At 39.3% G+C, this 24,991-nt stretch overlaps 1 protein-coding gene and 1 long non-coding RNA gene across 6 annotated transcripts in view; one reads left to right on the top strand and one right to left on the bottom strand.

The window, feature by feature from the left end:
* The window catches only part of LOC101708188 (uncharacterized), a 392,264-nt gene extending 382,020 nt beyond the window's left edge, over positions 1-10,244 (bottom strand). For all 3 annotated transcript variants that reach the window (XR_015447370.1, XR_015447371.1, XR_015447372.1), the window contains exons 1-4: positions 10,149-10,244; positions 6,610-6,780; positions 6,176-6,287; positions 4,957-5,072 (exon numbers count right to left, since the gene is read on the bottom strand). This is a non-coding gene — a long non-coding RNA (uncharacterized LOC101708188). The remainder of the gene's footprint in view (positions 1-4,956; positions 5,073-6,175; positions 6,288-6,609; positions 6,781-10,148) is intronic.
* A 56-nt stretch (positions 10,245-10,300) lies between these two features.
* Positions 10,301-24,225, top strand: Ghitm (growth hormone inducible transmembrane protein). Of its 3 annotated transcripts, none has more exons than XM_004867738.3 (9): positions 10,301-10,443; positions 12,140-12,306; positions 13,480-13,579; positions 14,724-14,835; positions 15,637-15,778; positions 19,310-19,418; positions 20,550-20,738; positions 21,194-21,365; positions 22,868-24,225. In XM_004867738.3, exons 2-9 carry the CDS (start codon positions 12,175-12,177, stop codon positions 22,950-22,952), a joined length of 1,041 nt encoding a protein of 346 aa, XP_004867795.1. In that variant the 5' UTR covers positions 10,301-10,443; positions 12,140-12,174; the 3' UTR covers positions 22,953-24,225. The 3 variants fall into 3 exon arrangements, with proteins under 3 accessions (XP_004867795.1, XP_087057282.1, XP_021102389.1); XM_087201156.1 differs by having other exon boundaries at positions 10,424-10,664; XM_021246730.2 differs by lacking the exon at positions 10,301-10,443 and adding an exon at positions 10,573-10,860.
* The last annotated feature ends 766 nt before the right edge of the window (positions 24,226-24,991 follow it).

The following is a 24,991-nucleotide window of genomic DNA, read 5'->3' as shown; positions in this document are numbered from 1 at the left end:
GCATATTCACTGGCTAGCATTATAAAAAGAGAAAAGGTACTGCACCCACCTAATTCCCCTGGGGATAAATAACAGTGATTGATATTCTAAATAGGTATCAGTCTCCCTCATCCACTTCCTTTCTGGAAATTCCTGGTTCATTCTATGTACACTTGCAATATGACTTGCTTTCCCATTTGATCCCCAGTTAATCCATATTACCTGGGTGACTGTACTTGTAATCTTATTGGTTGATCATGGTTTTTTCCCACCTCATGCCCACCTTGTAATTTTCCATTGGGTCTTATAGTCTTGATTCCATTGCTTTTGGGACCATGGAGATGCAGAATGTCATGGCAGGAAGTGTAGGGTGGAGAAAGGGGCTTACTTAATGGTGAGCAGGAGGTAGAAGAGAGAGAGTGAGATGGAGGAAAAGGTGTTGGAACAAGACAGTTTCCAGGGGCATGTCCCCAAGGGCAGGCCCCCTTAAAGTAGGATCCTTCAACTAGGATCAACTGAGATCTACTTCTTAAATTTCCATTATTTTCTAATCACCCACCAAATCCATGAATGGATTAATCCATTCATGAGGTCAGGGACTTAATAACACAGTCACTTCTGAGCCTCCATGATGAACCTTGCTGCCCTGGGGACAAAGCCTTCAACATAGAGACTTTGGAGAACATTTCATATTCAAACCACAACATAAAATAAAAAATACGTAAAGCAAAGTAAGTTAGAAAGAAGTGAGGGCCGGGGATGCAGCTCTGTGGTGCCATTCCTGCCTGGCAAGCACAAGGTCCTGAGTTGAATTCCCGGTACCAAAAAAAGAAAAATTTTTTAAATGTTAAAAAGAAAGAAGCGTACTTACCTCACATTTTTGGGGGCAGAGAATCTCAATAGCAGGCAGCTACATCTGGCAAGGCCCTTTTGCTGTTCTATAACATGGCAAAGGAGTGGCAAGGACCATGGAAATGTGCAAAAGAGGCCAAGCTCATGGTAGCCTTGCTCCCTAACCACCTGCTCTCACAGTGACTAATCTAGTCTCCTTATAAAGCTTTGAGACCCGCATTAATCCCTTTGTAGGCAATATGACTCTCACCCATGCAAGGTCAGATGGTTGCTCTGCCATAGCACACTAAATGGTCTGCTGATAAGCATCCAGGCATCTGGCCCATGCATCCTTCCAGGGTCACCCTCACTGCTGGTCAGTATTTCAAAGAGTGCACATGGGCAAGGACATGCTAGTCCTGAGTTTATGCAGACCTCAAGAATACTAGAAACTGGGCCAGGGATTTAGCTCAATGGTTCCAGCACCTGCCTTGCAAGTGCAACGACCTGAGTTCGATCCCTGGTACCAAAAAAGGGGGGGGGGGCGAAAGACGCTGTTAAGGTCCCTTGTTGCTTTTGATGTCTTCCACCACCACAAACTGTTAATCCTCCACCACCCTGCCTTGGAGCCAGCCAACTATGGACTGAAACCTCTATAAACTGTCAGCTCCTTTTTATTTAGGATTATTGATTTCTCCCATCCCTCATGTGGGCACCTGGAAGTTGTTGCCACCTGATTGGCTCTCTGGCTGTCTTTGACCCTAACCTGGGCACCTTTGTCTATGTTCTTTCTGCCCCTTTGATTTCTTCCTGCCCTTTTATGATGGGTGTGGGGAGGGGGAGCCTCATAGAAGGGTAGTTTATAGATAGAATTTAAGAGAAGGGGACATGTGTGTATCTGATGCTAAAGTGAGAATATACATATAAGTATATATGTATGGATAGGTGTGTGTCTTTTATATAATAAATAAATGTCCTTAGGTGGGCTGCCCTTGTCTTCTTTGTATTTTATTGGGTAGAAGGACTAGTTAACCCTGGCTTTTCATGTTCCTGGCTACATCCCTGTTTTGCATGTCGAGTATTCCTGCTAAGTTCTTCTGTTCACTGTGTTACCTGGTGCCTTCCTGGGTCTTATTTCTTGCTCTTTCTTTGTCTTTGTCATTCTTTGTCTTTCTAGTTGCTGGAGTCTAACTGCAGAGGCAAAAGTTGCCTTCAGTAAGATTTCCTATAATTAATTTCTTTAGTAAAGCTCAGTGTGATTCTATTTTATCCTTTTTTCCTGCCTATGAACCCCTGTTCCTACACTACCTGCAATAGACAGCTTTCCATCACTATAACAAATACCTGAGATAATCAACTTACAAAGAAAAAGGTTTATTTGGTTCACAATTTCAGAGATTTCAGTGTCTGATTGCTTTGGGCCAATGGCACATCATAGTAGCAGCATGTAGTGCAGTGAAACTTTTCACCCACAGCTGGGAAGCAAAAGAAAGAAAAAGAAAAAGGGACTATGCTATCACTGGGGTGGGTCTGAGGGTCCCCGAGGCTGAAATAAGGAACTCAACCCCACCCTTTTAAAATCAGTATGCAGGGTCCCTGACTCCCATTATGGAAAAAGGAATTTTCAGGATGTATCAATAAAAGAGGCATGAGCAGGCCGGGGATTTAGCTCAGTGGTTCTGCTGCCTGCATCACAAGCGCAAGGACCCAAGTTCGATCCCTGTACCAAAAAACAAACAAACAAAAGAGGCATGAGAAGGATTTTTTAGAGGTAGACATAGGACACACTCAAGAGTGGAGTGCTGGTGCTCAGAGAAATAAGACACAATACAGTCAAGAACTGGGGGTCCTTCATGTGTTTTGGGAGCTGGAAATCGGTGGAGTTCAATGATCTCTAGTTTTGGCCTTGTCTTTAGTCTTAGTCTTAGTCTTGGAGGTAGGAGAGAATGGCCCACTCTCAGTGAGATAATGGTCTATTCCTATGGGAAATCCCAAAGTAGTGGCCCATTCATGAGTGAAAGAGGATCACTTGCAAGTAAAAGGGAATAGGCAGACCTGTTTGCAGCTAAAAAGGAGTTGCCCAGGTTTGCTGGGTTTTGAGAGAGGAGAAAAAAAGTAACACAGGATTATATTCTGAAGCTGCAGTTTTTCTTTAAAGTAAAGATTTAAAAAAAAAAAAAAAACCTCAATTTCCTTGTCTCCTTTCTGTCAGGCTCAACCTGGTCATGAAATGGTTAATGAATATGCTCTTTAATTCCAAGCTATTCCAAGCTATTCCAAGTTTGACAAGATACAAAAAACTACCACAAAACAGGCAGCCGGGGCAGGTGCTGTCTCTGCCTGACAAAAGCTGTGCTATCTCAGACACAGAACACTGGATGGGATGTTCCCAACATAGAGATAACAACTGCAAAGTTCAGCTTCTTTTCAATGCTAAGTCACCTGAAATTATCCATATATCTGCCTTGATGGCTGCATGGACCCAACCACAAATATTTGCTCTGCCCCCAATATGTGATGGATGTACCAGGCCTCTCTCCAATTCCCTATAAAGCTTTCTGCTTTTTCTTTGTTCAGCGCTGATGGCCTTTTCTTGCCATCAGTCCACCTCTGCCCAGGTGAATAAAGCCTGTACCTCTTTGCTTTCACTAGCCTTCTCAGGTGGTCTTGTTCCTCCACATTTGTTATACTTTCTACCCAGCTTTATTTCTTCTATCTTACCTCAGTCTCACAATCCCCTCCAGAGCACACTTGTAATTATTGCAGATAGGTAAATTAATTAGATATCTTGTGTGCAGTTAAAACAGGACCAGCCCTCCAGGAGCCAACACAGCAAGGAGCCAACATGGAGAACAATCAAGACACATTCAATGAAGGCCAGAATTGTAAAAGGAGAGAAAACTACCACACCCTTGTGCTTCCCCTGGGGATAAATAGCAGTTATTGATATTCTAAATAGGTATCAATCAACTGGGTAGGGGGTCAAGGTTTTACCAAGTCTCTCCAGGAAATATCCCTGACCCTCTTTCTTACTGAAAATCCTTGTATGCTTGCTATGTAACTTCCTCCCCTATTTGACCCCCATTTAATCAATATTACCTGGGTGACTGTTCTTGTAATCTTATTCGTTGGTCATGGTTTTGCCCCACGTCATCCCCACCTTGTAAATTTCCATTGGGTCTTATAGTTTTGACCCACTTTGTACCCACCTTACCACATGGCTTTGGTGTATAAAACATCTTTGAAGAGTGGGGTGAGTGGGCAGCCCACTTTCTGGTCCCCCTTCTGTCTCTCTTAGGCAGAAGCTTTCTGCAATAAATTTTTCCGGCTCTTAACCTCCACTGTTCCTAGAATTCATTCTTCGATTTTAGAGAACACAAATTCACATTTCAGATATCTAGTAGGTTTGGGAATTACATCTCTTCCCACTATATCATACTGACTCAGAGACCTGACAGTAGGACTGCATAACTCTGTAATCATAAAACTCCCCTAGCCCCAACTGTGATTGAATGTGAGTAAATAGATAAAGATGCTTCTTAGTTCCAGGACACTAGATAAGATCAGCCATAATTATCCAACTCTTTGTTCTGGACACCACTATCTGTAGAACAATCTACAAAGCATCTGCTGACTATCAGTACATGTCAGGCTAATTAACATACAAATGTAAGACCACTAACCTTTGTTCCCTCTTCTGTAAATTTCGCCTGTTAACTTCCCTGCAAGCCCCTATAAAAAGAGCCTCGGACTCTGGGCTGATCACCTCTCTAAGCTACTTTGCTTTGGGAGTGCTGTCTGGCCAGACTAAGGTCTGTTTCACTTTCCAACTTGTCCGGTGTGTTCCTTCCCGGGTGTTCTTCGCTGCAGTCAGCTCCTTGGAGCATTTGGTAAGGCCTTTGGTCTTACATTCTGGAGGCACCGCTGGGATCCCCGGGTGTGCTCCACTCCAGCTCCTTGGAGCATTTGGTAAGGCCTTTGGTCTTACATTCTGGAGGCACCGCTGGGATCCCCGGGTGTGCTCCACTCCAGCTCCTTGGAGCATTTGGTAAGGCCCTTGGTCTTACATTCTGGAGGCACCGCTGGGATCCCCGGGTGTGCTCCACTTCAGCTCCTTGGAGCATTTGGTAAGGCCCTTGGCCTTACCTTCTGTAGGCACCGCTGGGATCCCTGGGTGTGCTTCACTATAGTCAGCTCCTCGGAGCATTTGGTAAGGACAGCGGTCTTACACTGACATCTCTCAAAGTTTCCACTCCTTTGACCTAGGAAACAAGACGCCAGCACATAAACCTTTGGAGGAAATTGAAGATCCATACTATAGCACAACCTGCTGTTCTCTGCCACTGAGTAAACATATGAGAAGTCTGTGCAGTAATGTTGAGAGCCATTCTACATAATTTTGGGGAAAAACCACTTCATAATTAAATTATGATTAGGCCCATCTGAGGCCTGATGTCCTTGCCCAAGGGCTGGCTACAGCATGTGGAAACATAACTCAGTTTTGCATCCTGTCACAGCTGAGGCCTCAATGGTCTCACAGTGCTGTGACACTCAAGGGCAAGATTACATTAGCTGAAGAAATCCTGGTTCTTTGAGAACTGAGTAGTAACAAAAAAAGGGAGAGAAAGGTTTCACCTTGGGAGAGACAAATTCCTTATTAACTTAAATCCTCCCACCTACTGTTATAAGAATGTTTTGCTTATCTCACCATCCTCATCAACATAAACTCCCCATGGACCTGTGATCCTCATCAGCATAAAACCCTTATTGTCCTAGGATTACTGACACCCATTGAGTCCTCTGATACTTCCTCCAGTTAAGATCCTTGTCAATTTAGGATTACCAGGCCCTCTGATCCATTTGATACTCCGTCCAATTACGGTGTGAACTCAGTAAACAGGGGCAAGCTCAGTGTCGTTGTCTTTGTTCACTCTAAGGCACTGACCTCCCAGCCGCCCATACACTTTAAAATTACACAAATCTCTATTGTCTTTTTTTCTTTACCCTTTGATGTTCCACTTTCTAGGCAGTGGGAAGATTGATCACACTCCAATACAGGAAGATCATCAGTCTTTCAAAAAGAAGGTGATGGGGACTGCAGACAGCAACACCCTTGAAAACTCCCTTTCCTGCTGGGTGTGGTGGCTCATACCTATAATCCCAGCACTCAGGAGGCTGAGGCAGGAAGATCACTTCAAGTTTGAGGCCAGCCTGGTCTACACAGTGAGTTCAAGACCAGCCTGAATTCCATAGCAAGACCCTATCTCAAAATAAACAAACAAACCCAACCTGGGCAATTTAGTGACTTAGGAGACCCTGTCAAAAGAAAAAAGAAAATTACTTTTTCCAACTTTTGCATACTTACTGTATGATATATAAATGAATATTTTCCCTTTTGTCCTCAGCTCTGATTTTTTTCTCCATTATTAAAGCCAGCCCTTCTATCGTAGTGAGTAGACAGAGATTAAGGGAATAGGCTGTAATAAAAATTATAGTGTATATTAAGCATTAAAATTCAGGATTTTGGTCCTTTTATCTTTTCTTTGCTCTAAAACTTTAGAAGCAAGATTTTACATTTAAACACTACATACTGAGTTTTACTTATCCATTTTCCTCACATCTGTATCTCTGAATTAATACTGTAATTATCTGCCCAATTTCACTCAATTCAAAACAGAACTACCCAGGTTGCCTTCATCATCCTTATCAACTCTATTCTGTTATTAAATCCTGTAAATTCTACCTTAGCACTAAGCCTCCCCTCTGTCCCTGTACTGTTTTAATTCCAGCTTACATCACCTTTTGCTTGAAACAACTGGAGTAAATTCCTAATTGTTCTCAAGTGGATGGAACTCTTCCCACCAACACGGCCACAAGAGTGAAGAATCTTCACCACAATGTGGCCAGATTCCTCTCTGGCTTTAAAATATCTGACACCTGGGGGGGTGGGTAGCAATTCAAACCCCATAGCTGAAAAAAGAAAAACAGGAAATCAGGCACTTTTCTTCCTAAATGAAGAGACTAAGCCTTAATTGAGATCTTAAATTGTTGACTTAAAGATTTTGTTTACTCAGGTATTGTGTTTTAAATCCCTTCTCTGAGGATAGCAGACATACTATGAAAAAGATTATCACTGAAAGACCCAAACAAGAGGCTATTTTTGAGCTAATTCAATTGAGTAAAGATCTAAAGTAAGATTAAATTGCTCATGCTAGGATCTGTCCAGTATCTAAAGTGACAGATTGTAGAAGTGGTTTCCTGCCATTTTTAGAGTAAAGAGATAAGGACTCCAATGGTGTCAAACTGTTTTTGTTTAGTTGATTGATTTGTTTGTTTGTTTTGGTATGGGGATCAAACTGGGGACCTTGTGCTACCAAGGCAGGCACCCTAGAACCACTAAGCTAAATCCCTGGCCGAGTTGTTTGTTTTTTTTTTGAGACAGGGTCTGGACATAGTTCAGGCTGGCCTTGAACTCACTATGTAGCCCAGGCTGGCCTTGAACTCACCCAGACACCCTACAGCTTTTGATTTTTTTCTTCACAGTACTAATCACAACGTAACGTTACATTTGTCTATTTTCTGTCTCCATCACAAAATGAATACTTTAATGGAAAAGATTTTTTCAGCAAAATACAGGTACCACAGTGTTTTAGTCATTTGTGTAGTAGATCCATAGAACAGTGCTTGGTTCAAAGTGGGCCTCAGTAAATATTTGTTTTTGAGGAAATAGAGTGACAGTGAAAAATAAAAGGGAAAAACTCCTTCGTGCAATTGAGAAATGGGTTTGATGTAACAAATTACTCCCAAAGGAAGTATCTCCAAAGTCTGCAGAAAAACCCTGGGTTAAGAGGCAGAGTTGCCTGTATATATCCTATTTATCATACAGGTGTAGACTGAAGCTTGAAAAGTGACAAGCAAGGCTACAAGGCAATAAAGAAGAAAAATTTAGGAAAAACATTTTTTTTTCTAGATTTCACCATCTAATCTTTGATCTCAGCCCCAGAAACAGTTTGGACCAGGTCAGAAATTTCCACATTTAGCATGATTATTTATCTCACCATTAAGAAAGCACAAATGCAGGAAAATAAGGAAAAAAAGAGAAAAGCCGGGGTTGGTGGCACACTCCTGTGATTTAGCACTCTGAGAGTGAGAACCCTACCTCAAAATAAAATATTGAAAAGGCTAGGGATGTAGTTCAGCATCAAGGCCTTGGGTTCAATCCTTAGCATCATAAAAAACAAAAGACTAGGACAAAGGAATAATTTTCAACTGTAACTATTCAATCTTAAAATTTTTCTAGATGTTAGGACCATAGAGGTTGAAACAAGAGCAAAGTGGGGCCCTGCTGTCCAGAGCTGAAATGACCAAGAGAGTTAGGCCAGCAGCACTGAGAAGTGAGGAGGCCTCTGTCTTTGTGAGTGAACCTGTGGCACCCATGCAGGACCACAGCCTTAAAGATTAGCCACAGTGGCTGAAAATGGTGATAATGAAAAAAATGGCTGCTCTGGAGGCCAAAATCTGTCATGTAACTGAGTAATATTATGGAGACTTTAATTTGCCATGGGACAAATTTTTAAAGGAAAAGGTCAAATTGCATGAAGGGTGGGTACCCTTGGAAATAATGATAAAATTCAACAAGCTCAACTGCCTTGCACCTGACTTTAATAGTGGAAGCACTGAGTAAATCTAAAGCAGAATTCGTGGAAATCAGTGAAGATAAAACTAAAATCAGAAGATCTCCAAACCCCTCCCTGAAGCAACTGATGAGTATAAAAATGATGTAAAAAACAGATGTTTATATTAAAGACTTCCCAACAGATGCAACCCTTGATGACATCTAAGAATGGCTGGAAGATAAAGGTCAAGTACTAAATATCCAGATGAAAAGAACATTCCACAAAACATTTAAAGGATCAATATTTGCTGTGTTTTATAGCATTGAATCTGCTAAGGGGTTTATAAAAACTCGGGGCCAGAAGTATAAAGACATAGACTTACTAATACTTTTTAAGGAACATTATTTTGCAAAGAAAAATGAAGAAAGAAAGCAAAATAAAGTGGAAGCTAAATTAAGAGCTAAACAAGAGCAAAAAGAAAAACAAGTTAGCAGAAGATGCCCAAATGAAATCTCTAGAAGATTGGATGCCTGCTGGTTTTCAGGTGACTTAGATGATCAGACCTGTAGAGAAGATCTGCATGCCCTTTTCTCAAATCATAAAATGGACAGACTTTGTCAGACGAGCAAAAGAGGGAATAAATCTATTTAAAGGAAAAGCCAAGGAAGAACTGGACAAAGCCAAAGATGCAAATAATGGTAGCCTACAATTAAGAAACGAAGTGACATGTGAAAGTATTGGAGAGATGGAAAAAGAAGCTTTGAAAATAAATCACAGATCAACAAGTATCCCTAAAAAATGGAAATCAAAAAGTCACAGATTTAAAGGAAAAGGAAATAAAGCTGCCCAGCCTGGGGGTCTGCTAAAGGAAAAGTAGTTTCAGGCCGAGAAAACAAAATTTGATAATGATGAAGGACGTGATGAAAATGGTGCAGCTGGCACACTGAAAAGAGCAAAGGAAGAAATAGACAAAGAAGAACCTGCATCAAAACAAAAGAAAACAGAAAATGGTGCCAAAGACCTGTAGTTTAGTAAACAATTTTTAAAATTCATCTTCGGTTTTAAACTTTTTGTCTTTGGGGGTTTTTAAAAAGAAAACCGAATTAGGTCCGCTTTAATCTCCACCTGTAAAAAAAGGACAGGTATTTTGTTGTTGTTTTAACTTGTTTTTTTGTTATCACTTTTTAAAAATGTATAGTTCTGTTTGGTTCAGATTCAAATATCGAAAGGAAGATTCTTCAACTAAATTGCCTTTGTAACATGAGAATGTATTACTATAAAATAACAAAATATATACCATATGAAGAGTAAAAAAAAAAAACCTTGAAATAACATGGACGAAAATTTCCAAAGATGAATGTTATTATATTGGATACCTAAAATGTACCAATGATTAGAATGAATAATCGATAATGCAAAATAGGAAAAAAAGGTCCAAAGGGGTAGGGGTAGTGGGAGGGGCAGGGGAAAGGAAAGAAGGGAAAGGAAAAATGATGAGAAATGGAAATAAAGTCTTTGTAAATAGGGAAGGGTGGAGGGCGTGAAGGGAGGGCTAGGAATGGGGAAAAAATAAGAACCAAGATGCATTATGTAAAGGTACAATTCCCAATGAGAAATGTAATTGTGTTGTATACCTACAATGTACCAATAAAAGAATTTAATTAAAAAAAAAAAAAAAAGAAAGAAAGAAAAAGAAATAACATGGCCGAAAGGACTACGTACCCCACACCCAAGGTGGACGCTGACTACGACGTTTCCAATAGCACTGTTCCATTGGTCCCTCCACACCAGACCGGAATCCCCGCCCCCGCCGTGTCCGCCCTTCCGTCAGAAGCCTGCTGTTGATTGGCTGTTCGTATTATTTACCTCTCGCCGGATGTTGCGTCACGCAGCGAGTCAAAAAAGACAGCGTGCGCAGCAGCCGTAAAGCCTGAACAAGTGAAAAGTCGCGAAGTGACGCTGAAGTGTTCCGCAGACCCGGAAGGGAGCTACGAGGTGGAGGTGACTGGGAGCTGAGGTACTTCTGTGAGCTATCCGCATGCGACCCTCCGTATTGCAGATTGACGGCTTTGTGGGGCCGCTACGGAGGACTGGGCAGCGGCGCGGTTGGCTGCGTCACAGCGGGGCTGCGCGTCAGGGTCGCCGTCCGTGCGCGGAGACCCCGTAGAAAGGGCAGCAGTTTTGGGGTCGAAGACTGACATTTGGGGCTCGCCCTCGCTGGCTGCCTCTTCCTGGGCGGTGAGGTGTTGAGTCATCTCCGCGGCCCGACCGCACTGCAGCCCCCGGCGGGCACAGGACAGCGGGGGGGGGGGGGGGGGGGGGAGTTGTGCGGTCTTTGGGAGGACCGGGTCTCGTCTGAATCTAGTGGGCTGGGGGAAGACCCGGCGCCCGCGCTTGTCAGCGCTCACAGAAGCTTGGAAGCTTAAAGCCTTACGTAAGAGTCGGTAATATTTTATACAAAGTGAGCTAAGGTGCCAGTTTAGAGGTCAACACCCGCGCAAGATCACTTCTCACGTGTGCGGGAACGATTCCCACTGTGGGCCATCACACGACTTGGAGGACAAGCTGAGCTTGACCTCTGCCCCAGTTTGGTTTCAACATCAGGAAGGTGCTTTTTGACTTGCTGTAATGGCATGAAAGTGCCAGAAAGGTTCGGTATTTCCCCAAGGGAGATTATGTCCAGTGTTGTACACCCTCCATAGAACCAGCAGCAGAGTTGAATATCTCTTAACTATGAGGTTAAAACACATATTCCTAGTACCAGTTTTAAAGGTAGAATCACTAGGAATACCGTAAGACTGAGGCGTTTACATTTTAAGATGAGTCTTAAAGGAGGCATTCTAATAGTCAGCAATGTAATCTGAACACTGTTTTGGTGATTTTTCTTTGTTACAAGTGGAGAAAATGAGACACAGGATGGTCACTTGGCTAAGGTTCACTACAAATTGGCTAGTAGCCGAGCTGGCCTACACTTGTCATCTCGTTCTTACCTGATAGTCCCCTCCCTATTTACTACGGAAAGACATCCAACTTTCTGGTTGACCGCACATCTGTAATAATTCACCCTATAGCTGAGTATGCTTTTCTTTTGGAATGACCACTGAAGGAGTGCTAGTTAACACGAAGGAAACGTGATTGACAAATGAATTTACCCTGAAAGGGTGAATGCCTTCTATGTAATTGTAGAAAGGCATATAGACTAGGTTTACTTAATTTGAATACCAAATCTGTTTGGCTTCTTTTGTCCTTTAGCATTGTAATACAACGTGACATCAACAAGTTAACTCCTGTAATCATTAGATGACATTTTCCCTGTGCTCAGAAGTTACACAGATTGTGCTTTAAGTCTTCCCATTAAATGCTGATACAAAGCTTAAGTCAAAACTGCATTTGTAAAAGCAGTCATAGACCCTGTAATCATTGTTACAATAACAACATTCGTTCTGTGTTGCATATACTTTTGTGGATTCATACATGTTGGTCAGACTGGTTAAACCTAATTTGATGGATCCATCCCAAACTGAGTTATATGGAATGGGATTCTTGAATTGGAAGAGATCACAGAGGATTTATCATTGAAGAGGTTGCTTTATTCCATTTTTTTTTTAACTAAAAGATAAATTTTTCCTTCTAGTCTCCTTCTCTAGATCCTTCCCTTATTAATGTCGTTTTTCTTTTTGTGGTGTTTTTGTTTTGTTTGTGTTTCTAACTAGCATTTCAGATCTGCTTGGTGAACCAGTGCAACACCATGCTGGCTGCAAGGCTTGTGTGTCTTCGGACCGTACCTTCCAAGGTTTTCCACCCAGCATTCACCAAGGCCACCTCCCCTGTTGTAAAGAGTTCCATCACAAAGAATCAGTGGCTCTTAACACCCAGCAGGGTAAAGACAATCCGTTTTCATATTGTCTATCTTTGTTTCTTTATGCCCCTAGACCTAGTTTGAGGGTAGGGTTGGTTTGGTTTTAGCAGAGTATGAAGTCTGCCTTCAGTGACCTACTAAAAAATTCACTGAAACAATTAACCGTAACAGTGATGTCAGTAGTGTTCTCAGCTTTCTCCCCACCAATCTTATATCTTTCTGGTCCTTTATCATGTGAAAGAGGAAAAAGTTTCTGTAACTTTTCCATTGCTTACAGGCTCTTAAGATTTCTCACTCAGAAAGAGAGTAATTTGAGAATTATTTGGTATAGCTATCGTGTGTGGGGCCTAGTCAAATGTTTAAGAACCCACAGGTAGTGCCAGTTTGCCAGTACCTTTTTATTTATTTAGTTATTTATTGGCTTTTTTGAGACAGGGTCTCACTAGATAGCCTGAACTCACTATGTAGCCCAGGCTGGCCTCGAACTTGTGGCAATCCTCCTACCTCAGCCTCCCTAGTGATGGGATTACAGGTGTGCACCACCATACCTGGCCTTCCAGTACCTTTTTAATAAGTTATTAAGGATACTATTTCAGCTTCTGTTTGGCGAATCATAAAGTCCGTTAGGTTAGAGAAGCCCTTTTCCTTTTACAACACATTTCTGCTCCAACATTCAAAGGAGTAGAAGTTTTTAAGTATGAGATAATTAAGAATAAATAGCTAGAGGAACACAACTTTATGTCTGTTAAATTAACTATTGGACTGTTGAGAAAGACCCAGAACAAAAGCAGTAGTCATATCTCCCCTTGGCTTTGTCTTTAGGAGAGAGACCTTTCTTGAGCCCATTATCTCAACAGAATGTAGCTATTACTGAATGCATTTTTTTAAATGTTGATATATTCTCACCTTGATATTTGGTTAGTATTTAAAGTACAAGAATTTTAGATATACAAGTAAAATGTATAATTTAAAAGTATTCTGAACTAAGAAGTTAAATGTGTATTGAATTATTGTATCACTTTGAAGATGGAGCACAAGTAGGTCTACATGGTCACTATCTTTTATACTGACATTACATTATATAAAGCACCAAATTGCTTTAAATAGAGTTTTCTAGTGTAAAGAGATCTTCTGTTTTGTTATTAACATTAATTATTTTGGTTTGGACTGTATTTTTGTTTGCACATGTATCAGGAATATGCCACCAGGTCAAGAATTGGAATCCGCCGTGGGAAAACTGCCCAAGAGCTCAAAGAGGCAGCATTGGAACCATCAATGGAAAAAATATTTAAAAGTATGTGGCTGACTTTAGTTTTTAACCTGAAGTCCATGGTATGTTTTAAAATTTCCATGAACAGTCTCCTAAAATATATATATAAACTTATGTATATATGCATTTTTTGGGAAAAAAGGGACCACATTACTATTCTGGAATCTGATGACTCCAGAAAGATTGGTATTTTGCAGTTGGTTTGGTTTTACTTCCAACTTTTTTTTAGGAAAAAAAAGATATTAACATGTCATATTCTAGAAGGTATAACCTATTCAGGAAATTCATTTGAAATTATGGAGAATCTTCATTTAGGCATGTAATACTTCTGCACATCTCAAGTCCAAGTCACTTTGGTTCACGGTGCTTTGCAAGTTCAGAACTAGATTGTTAATCTCAAATCACTACTGCTTCATAACAGTCTTATACATGTCAATATATTACAGTAAAAGCCCTAATCAGGAACCTTCAGGTTAGTTGTTTCTGATTAGTAGGTTGGCCCTAGAGAACAAATTATAAATTAGGTAACAATAGCGTAGTTAACATTCTTAGTCAAATTTAGAAAGGAGTAAGATGTTCTTCATGAGCCTTGATCTCCATCAAGGGAGAGTTGCAGCTGGGCCGAGTGGTACATGCCTGTAATTCCAGCACTTGGGAGGCTGAGGCAGGAGATTGTCATAAGTTTGAGGCCACCCTGGGTTACATAGAGAGACCCTGTCTCACAAAACCCCTGCCAAAAAGAGAGAAAGGGATTGAGTTGGTAAGTTGTCTTTGGTTCTGTAAACAACAACATCTCCTGTTTGTACAGCATAGGCACTGATTACATTTCTCTTCTTTGGTCCTCTTCTTTCTTGACCCCATGTAAAACTTCATCTTTTATAATACCACTTTAGACACAGTGTGGATGACTGTTGACATTTCCCTTATTTTACTAAGAACCCCAAACTCCTATGAATAAAGTAATGTGTATCAGATATATCTCCACATCTACAGACACACTGCCCCCTCAAATATTGTTGAAATGAGGCTGAAGGTTAATCAGATCTGGTCCTCCTTTTTATAGTAGTGATTTCACCTTTGTTTTTAGAAGTGTCCTTTTCTATTGACCGAATTTTGAGGGTATTGAGACATGATAGTATTAACTTGTATTTCCTCCTGTGTTCTGCAGTTGACCAGATGGGAAGATGGTTTGTTGCTGGAGGGGCTGCTGTTGGACTTGGAGCATTGTGCTACTATGGCTTGGGAATGTCTAATGAGATTGGAGCGATTGAAAAGGCTGTGTAAGTAAATTGTCCAAAACTGTCAAAAACCATCCTTAAAAATATCAGTTTTCTTCTTATTCTTTAGTCTTTGGTCAGTTTAGAAATATTTTTTATCTAGGCTTTATCTCTGTGTTGTAGGATTTGAGAGACAGGAGAAACCACTGGGAAACAGGAGGATTTTATTCCAGATTTTAGGTGAACACTGGCTCAATGGACTAATATCCAAAGAAAGAGCCTTGAACAAAGAAAAGTTCTAGTTTTTATACATTTGGTCAAAGGCATTGGTCTTTCTAGGGACGCAGCAAGAAAGTTTACAGAAACAGGACAAGGGCAGACAGTTTTGTAACTTAGCCTTGAAAGAAGACAGATCCTCGTGGATCTTGTGAGAACAAGATGACATAAACTTCATTTACAGATCATAGTTGTCAATTTTATCTGTACCAAAAGAAGGAGTTACAGCTATATGCAAGGAGTAGGGTGGTGATTAGGGGGAGGGGAGATGACTTGTGTTCCTTTAAGTCTTGCTTCATATGTACATGAGTACTATGTTCACATGTATTTATTCAAACCTCGATACACATCTTTTACCAAGGTTATATATGTTTGAGCAAAGAGAAAATATGTTGCTTTTAGTATAAGCCAAGTGCTTATGTTTTATTTAATCTTTATAGTAACTCAAGTATGTTTATTTCCATAATCTAATTGAATAAGATGGGAAGCTTTAAAGTGATTTAATCACAAGGCCACCTAGCTAGTAAACTCTTCAGCCAGAATCCACATTCTTAGTTTTTTACACTAACCATGTCATGTTTGTTACAGAATTTGGCCTCAGTATGTGAAGGATAGGATACATTCCACCTACATGTACTTAGCAGGAAGTATTGGTTTAACGGCTTTGTCTGCCATGGCGGTAGCTAGAAGTCCTGTTCTCATGAACTTCATGATGAGAGGCTCTTGGGTGGTAAGTAATCTGGTTTTCATTTCCCTTTTCCATCTAAAGATCAAAAGACTAGGTGAAATATTAGGGAGTGGTATTAAATGGAAGAATTAATAAATTGAATAAATTTTTGTTCAGTTGATAATATGAATTAGCTGAGACAGGAAGAAGTACATTCTTACTGAGCTAGTATGTATGTTTGTGTGTATGTATGTATGTATGTATTTATTTTGGTACCAGGGATCGAACTCAGGCCCTTGCGCTTGTGCAGCAGGCCGCAAAACCACTGAGCTAAATCCCCAGCACAGCTAGTATTTATTGAATTCAATTCTTTATTGAATGTATATTTTAAAAATACCAAAGAAATTGTAACTAAAACTTATAGGATTATTCTGAACTATAGCAAATGGCAGACATTATTGTGTAGCAGATTTCTAAAAATTACAGCAAATGCAAAAACATCTTACAGATCAGTGGAAAATAATACTCACAAATATCCAAGCAGTCTGCTGTTAAGAGTAGAATAATATTGCCACTGTTATTCCTAACTTTTTTGACCTTATATAAGGTTTTATATTCAATGAATATTCATTAAATACTTGTTATTTTGCTAGATACCAAAATATATATTTTTTTGGTACCAGGGATCAAACTCAGGCCAAAATATGATTTTGGATGTAGCTCTATTTTTCTACTGATAGAAGAGATGAATTGGAGTACATGGTACAAGATACACAGTAGGAAGTACAAAATCAGTTGAAAGATCCTTTTGGTGTAGGACTATTAGGAAAGTTCTATAAAGGAGACACTTATTTCATTGGGGTTTTTGAAAGCCAACATGTTTTATTTTAGAAGAGGACAAGGCAGTCCTGTTCTACCAGACAGCTTCAGCAGAGAGGAAGAGATAGAAAAATCTAATCTGAAAGGGGGCTTACAATCTTATTAGAGTACAGTTGCAAGTATTTGAGGTCTGGAGCTTGAAGACATGAGTAGAAAGGGTTTGTTGAGTTTCCAAGTTGAGGTGAGTACCTAGGTCATCAGAGGCCTGCGAAGAGCCTGGAGCAGCAAAGGCAGCATTTGTAGCTAAGTATTAAGAACTAATATGGAAGAGACCTAAGCAGGTATGCCAGCTGTGTCTTTGTGAGATCTGAAATAAGGGATAATAGGGACTGAACAATGGCCAAATGAAAGATTGGGGAGAGAGATGTAGTACATACCAGTTTCCCCTTCTGGGAGCCCAAATCCATGACATTTCCACAATACTCTCCTTTAAGACACTTTTTATTTTTTAGACAGGGTCTTGTTGTGTAGTTCAGGCTGGCCTTGAACTCATGGAAATTCTCTTGCCTCACCCTCCTAAGTGCTGGGATTACCAGTGTGTGCCATCATGCCCAGTTTAACATGTCTGTAGTCTCAGGATTATGCTTTTCAAGTAAGTGTCATGACTCCTGGCATAGAGGTTCATGAAGGCACAGAATGAACATGGCAAGTTCTCACTAGGAGTGATGGTTTGAATCAGTATATTATAAAAGTAAACTGTACATAAAGCTTTAGGCCTTGAAATAACACTTGAGTGTCTTCGAGACTTCAAAGAAACTTTGTGCTTGGACCATACCCTCATCCCTCTCTCTGCCAAAGAGTATCCCCCTCCACTGCTAAGGGTACTTCAATAAAATAGTTGGGAAACTCTACGGCTGGTGCTACAGGGATGAATATGTAGGCTCTTGGGTGGATGGTAAATGGCTAGATTGTCTCAAGTTTTTGGAACATAGGTGAGGCATCTGACACTGCTCCTAGGCAGTCAATCCACCTACTAGAAAAAACTGCTGAGATGAGCTTAGTAAGTGAACCAGGTAATGAGAAGGTATTCTTAAGCATTATGAAGAAGGCATGAAATTTTGGGGCATGCTCACAGCTCTGCCTATTCAAGGTAGTCAGAATGTAGGATGTGGAAAGGTAAGAGGTAGGGTAGACTGAATCTTAAAGAACCTTTTAAGGACAGCAGCAGAATTGCAGTAAAATATCTGAAAACACTCCACAGAGGATATGTGGAGTGATTTTTATTGTTTCTCTATTGAACAACAGTGAGTTGAACCCAGTTTGATTTTTCTGCATTAATTGGGGCTTTCTTGTCCTTTTTAAAAATAGTGGTTGTATTTTCCTTTACTTTGCACCAGAGGTTGAGCATTGATTGTGGTGCTCATGAGTCAGACAGTGCAGTAAGGAGGCCCGATGTGTCGCCTGTGGGATTGCTGGCCTCTGAAAATATTCACTGATTTTAGGAATTGCTGGCCAAAGTATATCTGCTTTCTTTCTTTTTTTTTTTTTTTTAATTTATTGGTACATTTTAGGTATACAATATAATGACATTTCATCATTGGGAATTTGTACCCTTACGTAATCTATCTTGGTTCTTATTTTTTCCCTATTCCCCTGCCCTCCCTTCAACCCCTCCACCCCTCCCTATTTACATAGACTTTGTTTCCATTTTTACCATTTTCTCATATAAATTCCATTCCCTTCTTTCCTTCCCCTTAGCTCCTTTTCTTCCCATTTCACATTATCCATTATACCTTTTATTTACACTTTTTCTCACACCAGCGAAACTATTCGGTATTTACACATATGTGTCCTATTTCACTTAAGAGTATGGCCTCAGTGCTGCGTTCTGGTTCGATCTAAGGGCTTCAGGTCTGCACTCTCAGCTTTAAATTCTTGATTAACTATCACTATTTTCCTTCCGTTATACTCATTTCTTTTTGTCATACACAAAGATCATTTATTATAACAATGGAAATCTTAAGATACTCAGAAGAAATTAGAGCCAAGATAGCCATAAATCTGGGAGGATAGAAATGTGGAATCTAGCTTGTATTTTTTATGTACTATGAGTAATATTTACCTTCTGTTTTTCAGCTTTTCATATAGCAAATAAGGAATTCAAGGCAATGTTCTGTGTTTATATCTATCTTTTAGTAGGTCATGACTGATTTTTTTTTAAAATACTATTTGTGTTATACTAAATTATGTTTTTTATCATTAAGCTGGGTATGGTGGCACATGCCTATAATTGTCAGCATTCTGGGAGACTGAAACAGGAGGATCACAAGTCCAAGCCCAGCCTGGGCAACTTAATGACTTCACAAGACCTTGTCTCAAAAATTTTTAAAAGGGCTGGGGATGTGGTTCAGTGTGAGGCCCTAGATTCAATCCCTAGTACTAAAAAAATTAATATTATTATCCTGAGATTCTGAAAGGGATTTTGTTTCACTTCTGTGGGACAAGAATAAAATTGTGAAAAGAGGATGGTGCCAGGCCAAACTCCGCTCCTGTACTTGAAGCTGTCTGCAGAACCTCCTAATGATGGTTGGGGGCCCTCTTGCTAATACAGCTCAAACTCAAACTCATTGCCATTAGTGTGCTAGAAAAACGTAGGATTCAGTTTACTATTCTTCATCTTTTCAAAACTGATTATGCCCAATTGTACTTGAAACTTGTGGGTTTCTGCTTTGCTTTTATTTAAGGATCCCTTTTTCTTCATAATGTTTCTTTCAGACAATTGGTGCAACTTTTGCAGCCATGATTGGAGCTGGAATGCTGGTACGGTCCATACCATATGAACAGAGTCCAGGCCAAAAACATCTTGCCTGGTTGCTCCATTCTGGTATGTTCTAAATTGTGAGACAGCTGCAGGAACTGCCCATTTTAAGTGACTCTTGACAAGTATAAACACCATTTCCCAAAGTAGTTACTAGTTGCATTATTGTCAGACCTTTACTTTGAAAGATTGATTCTAAGACCATAGACATCCTGAAAATAGAGCTTGTCTTCTTATAACGGTGTCAAGTAAGTAGAGGTTGACTTTAATGTGTTTTGTCCAATACCAGGAGGATTTCAGATCTTATACATGTCACTTGAGAGAGTTGCTTTTGTCTGGTGTCTCCAGAAAAAGGGAAAGCTAGAGAAAGTTGTTAAAAACTTGCTGCTAATTGCAAAACTAATAGCAATGTCATATGTAGAATTCCTTTTTCCCATATCTTTCCTAGAGTAACATGTATTTAGTCATCCTCATGAAGTACAGTAAACCTTATTACTTAGTCTAGAAATGTCTTGAGTAAGAAACGCACTAATACTGAAGATTCGGGATAAAAGTAGCTCTGTACTTGTTCTGTGAGACTGTTTAAGAAAAGATAATTTGTTCTTCTTAGCACTGAAATAGTGCCTTCTCCAAGGTTATTTTCCAATTAAAGAGCTTATTTACTTTTGCTAATTAATGATTTTTCCACTGTAATTTTTATGAAGACTTTTTAAAAAGTATGACAGCTAAAATTAATTTTATAAGCTGTGATAGTATTCGCTGTTGTACAGAGTAACAACAGTGTCTTGTCAGGAACCCCTGTATTTCCAAGTTAACCATCATTTGTTCTTCCTCTTATTTTACTTTATTCCCTATTATCAGCAGTAGGTTTGACCTCAAGTTTTTTTTTAGTGTTTTGTAAGCCTTTTTATCTGGATTCTTTCATGTTGTAAAAACATAGAATTTTACATTTACTAAAAATGTAGGTTAGTGAGTTAAAACCATTTGACTAGGAATATATTAATATTGCCATACAAAATTTGGATAGCCACAGTTTTGGTTATGAAATCTAGTGTATAGTATTATCCAAAAGGAAAACTTTTGAAAATCATATTGCATAATAGTGCAGTATCAAAGTTTAAGGTAACACGTTGGAAGTGGTGTTTTCCCTTTGGTTGTTACCTATGAATGCTTACCAAACACATGCCCTTTCCCCAGGTGTGATGGGTGCGGTGGTGGCACCTCTGACCATATTAGGCGGCCCTCTCCTCATCAGAGCCGCCTGGTACACAGCTGGCATCGTGGGCGGCCTGTCCACTGTGGCCATGTGTGCACCCAGTGAGAAGTTTATGAACATGGGAGCGCCCCTGGGTGTGGGCCTGGGTCTGGTCCTCGCGTCCTCACTGGGTAAGCTGCTGTACCTTTGACACTTAGTCCTTGATTTCATGTGTCCTAAGTGCTGAAATAGGTATTTTAATTCATTAAGAGTCATGTTTAAAGTTGTCTAAAAGAGATACACTAATTTGATTGACTTTTGTTACTTGAGCTCTCATGAATCTTGGCACATGGCCAGCCACTGTCATTGGTTTTGCCAGATACATCTGAAATGGTCTGGAGAATGTAGGGATTGCCATAGTTCAAGAGCCTTCCTGTAGTGTGGGCAGGCAACCCACTGGACAGATTCATTCCACCGGCTTGAATTAGGCTGTAAATAAGATTACCGTCCATAGTCTAGATATTTTATTACCTGCATGGTGCTCCAAAGAGGTCTTTAAGCAGTATAAATTATAAATCTAGTTATGGGAAATTGTTCTTTTTTAAAAAGGTACAGAATCTTATTTTTTCCCTGATTTTGATTTCAGGATCGATGTTTCTTCCACCTACCTCTGTGGCTGGTGCCACTTTGTACTCAGTGGCAGTGTATGGTGGATTAGTTCTTTTCAGCATGTTCCTTCTGTATGATACTCAGAAAGTAATCAAACGTGCAGAAATAACACCAATGTATGGAGTTCAAAAGTATGATCCCATCAACTCGTAAGTAACCCTTCATCTCTGAACTCTGTTGCATAAGTACATCTGTGCTAGTTTGGCCTATTTTGTTTCTGTCTGTGTTAGTTTCCCTTGGTGCTGTCATAATAAAGAAACACAAGCTAGGAAGCTCAAGACAACAGGAATTTATTACCTTTGAGTTCTGGAGGCTGGAAGTACATCGAGGGCTCAGCAGGGTTGGTGTACCCTCTAAGAGAATCTTGTTCTGTGCTTCTGTCTTCACTCCTGTTACCTCTGACAATCCCCTGGCTAGTAGTTATATGGCTCCAGTATCTACTTCCAACTTCACCTGCCATTCTCCCTGTGCATCTGTCTCTTTCTCCTCTCTTTTTCTTATAAAGTCACCAGTAGTACTCTAGTAGAGGGCCACTGTACTCCACTCTGACCTCATCCTAACTTGCATTTTTTTTTTTTTTTTTTTTTTTTTGTACCAGGGATTGAACTTGGGACCGTACGCTTGCATGGCTGGCGCCGGAACCACTGAGCTAAATCCCCGGCCCCTTAGCGGTTTTTTTGTTTTTGTTTTGTTTTGCTTTTTTTTTTTTTTTTGGTACTGGGGATCAAACTCTGATCCTTGTGCTTACACAGCAGGCAGTGAAACCTAACTTGCATCCATGTTCAAAGGAAGATCACATTTACAGGTACCAGGATTAGGATTGCACATATGTTTGTGGGGAACACAAGTCAACGTACAGCAATGGCTTTGTCGAATTTTACTATTTTGTTTCTGTTGCAGTTTGATTTCTTGCTTTAATAAACTATATACTTGTATATCAAAAAAATCTCTGATTATATTATAGCTAAGTGGAACATTTAGATATTGATTCATTTAAAGTACTGTACTTTTTATTTGAAAATGCATAATTCACAATTTTTAAGAGAAAAGGTCTTGTTTCTAAAAATTAGAAATTCTTTAAAGATTCTGTTTTAGAGATACTCAACTTTAGTTGGCATTCAGTATTACATTTTTTTCACCTGTAGGATTCTACCAAAATTGTTTTATTTAAACAGTTTTCTGGTGTTTCATGGTATCTATCACATTTTAAAGTAATTTTTCTTAATCTAAAAATAAAACCCAGTGTTAGGGTTTAAAAAATGTTACTGTAAAGCTTAGATTTGTAACATTTTCTTTTAGTAAACTGGGTAAATTATATTTTTAAATGCCAGACTGTGTCTGACAAGTTTTTATAAAGGTTTCTGTTTGATTTTGTTTTGACTATCGCCCAGGGGTTATTTTTGTTTTGTGTTTCGCAAAATACCATGTCAGAACAGAATAGTGCTTTTAAAAACTGCTCTTAAAATTTAAAAGATTAGTGTACAAAGAGGAAAAAAATTAACTCTTTTCTAATTTAGGATTTCCTTTGTTGGCAATTAAACATTTATTTTAATTTCCATTTTGTGTGGCTATGACAAATAATTACCCTGAACTAACTGGTCATCATTACTTGGATTGCATCATATATGATGGGCATCACTTTCTTTTCTAGGATGTTGGCAATCTACATGGATACATTAAATATATTTATGCGAGTTGCAACTATGCTAGCAACTGGAACCAACAGAAAGAAGTGAAACTGCAGCATCTGGCTTCTGTTGGCATCAGACGTCTCTTTTTAGTAGAGGAGATACTCGTTAAATACTTTGTACAAGCCACTCTTGCTGAAGTTTAGAGGTTAAGAACGTGTCTACACATTTAAAATGTCCCAGTAATGCGACCCTCGGGTTGGCTTTTTCTTTTAGAGAATAAATTCAGTAATTCTCCTCCAAGTAACCACATAAATATGTCCAGTTCTTGTGTTTGAGTAATTTTAGAAAACTTTATTTAACAAATGTGAAAACTAGAATTTGTGTTAGGAGAACTTAATTTTGTCTATTTTTGAGTTTATTAGAGTAAGTGAAAATTAGTGAGTTTGTGTTTGCCTGTTTATTTTTCAGCACACAGAATATTGAAGTAATGTCATAAGCAACATAGAACTTTTGGTGTAGAGACCAGAGAGAAATAGTAGGTTACCCATGGCATTTTTCCCCCATTTTTAGAATTTAGCATTTTGTGATTGTGATGAGTCAGTGATAGACTTCTGAGTATTTGGAACAAACGAGTGACTGCTGTTTTTACATTTGCCTTTGAAACAGAGAGACGGGGGATTCATCCTCCTGCTTTGCTTCTCAGTGCTGTCTTCACTCTGGAGATGCCGTCCTGGTGAGGACATGTTGGGACAGTCCAGAGCGTTAGTCACATGGGTAGTCCCTGGTGGAATTATGTATGTGTGAGTTTTCCTTTTGAATCTCCTAAAGTAACATATCCTTAAAATGTCTCTAGATAAAATGTTCAAAGCATGAAATTTGTTGCTTTTTCAAGTACACAAACAACATGTTTATAGTTGCGGAGGTTTTGATGCATAAGTACTGATGTCTAATTGAATACATGCTTGCTTAGCTCTTAAGGTTTTGACATCATTAGAAAAACCTTTGGCTTACGCTGGAGATATGAAAGCAGTTTTTCTCCTAAAACCATTGGTTTCTTGCATTCCCTTTCAGATTAAGCACTCCAAAGCTAGCTATCTTTATGAAAAATATTAATAAAAAATGTGTGAGGAAAGTTCTTTGTTAGTTTCCCCAGAATTTTCTTTTTTTCCTACATAGACCATTATTTAGCTTTCTTGTGACATTTGTTAAGTTTTTTGATACAGAACTGGGTCTTTAGACTGGGAAGAAGTCTGTATGATTACTGAGATGATTGCTATTTTTGATAAATATTTATTACAGTAATCTTGAAATAACTTTTAACCATCTCAAAGTACATAGAATGCTTATTTATGAAACAATAAAGCTTCTGGCCAGATGATGATTGGTGTACTTTTTCCAGCTGAACTGAATTCACACCATTTGAACAGGAATTTCTTGAAGAAGACTGCCTTAGTTTAAATCTCAACCCTTAACTCTTCTGTTTATTTCTTACATGACATTGGACAAACGTTTTAATCTCTCCATGCCCATTTTCCCTACCTGTTACATGAAGATACTAACAAAACTTACCTCATAGGGTTAAAGTTAAATGTGCAGACCCCTAATAACTTAATGTGAGTTGTAGCTTCTGATGCTGGTTTGGTATTTTCTTAAGTTAAAAAAAAAAAAAAACTATAAATGCTAGATTTCTGTCGTTCTCCAACATATCACAGTCTCCATACAATATTGCTGCAATTTCAAAGTGAAATCTTACAGGGTCTGTTGTCTTTGATCACATTTTAGAACCCAAAATGTGTATGTTTATTTTTGGATGATACCACACACAGAACAAAACTGGTGTAATTTCAACAGTGGTATCAGGCAAAGGTTGATTTAGAAAATCAATTTATTTTTAAACGTAGTGACAGTACTTTATTAGTACATAACTGTGTCTGACTTTGCTAGGACAATAAGACTGTAAAATATTTAAGTGAGCTACATAAAATATTAATAATTCCAAAATAACAAATCTGTAATAATTGGCTTCTTTTAGCATACCAGTGTTTTTTTGTCATTTTCCTCACAGCCTTCACAGGGAAGAGTAAAGAGCTGCTAATACATAGGCTTTGGGCAACACAGAAAGGAAAGCATCTCCATTTTACATT

The sequence above is a fragment of the Heterocephalus glaber genome, unplaced genomic scaffold (assembly GCF_053883595.1).
Source record: "Heterocephalus glaber isolate CG9 unplaced genomic scaffold, H.glaber_assembly_v1.0 deba00001755, whole genome shotgun sequence".
NCBI lineage: Eukaryota > Metazoa > Chordata > Mammalia > Rodentia > Bathyergidae > Heterocephalus > Heterocephalus glaber.
The sequence above is the reverse complement of the archived record's forward strand: the minus strand, read 5'-3'. Positions and strand labels throughout refer to the sequence as shown.

Excerpts from the sequence above, each read along its gene's own strand:
- Ghitm (XM_004867738.3), top strand. The coding sequence starts at position 12,175 with ATGCTGGCTGCAAGGCTTGTGTGTCTTCGGACCGTACCTTCCAAGGTT. Across the intron at positions 14,836-15,636 it reads GGAGCGATTGAAAAGGCTGT|AATTTGGCCTCAGTATGTGA; the intron begins GTAAGTAAATTG and ends TGTTTGTTACAG. Across the intron at positions 20,739-21,193 it reads GGTCCTCGCGTCCTCACTGG|GATCGATGTTTCTTCCACCT; the intron begins GTAAGCTGCTGT and ends TTTTGATTTCAG.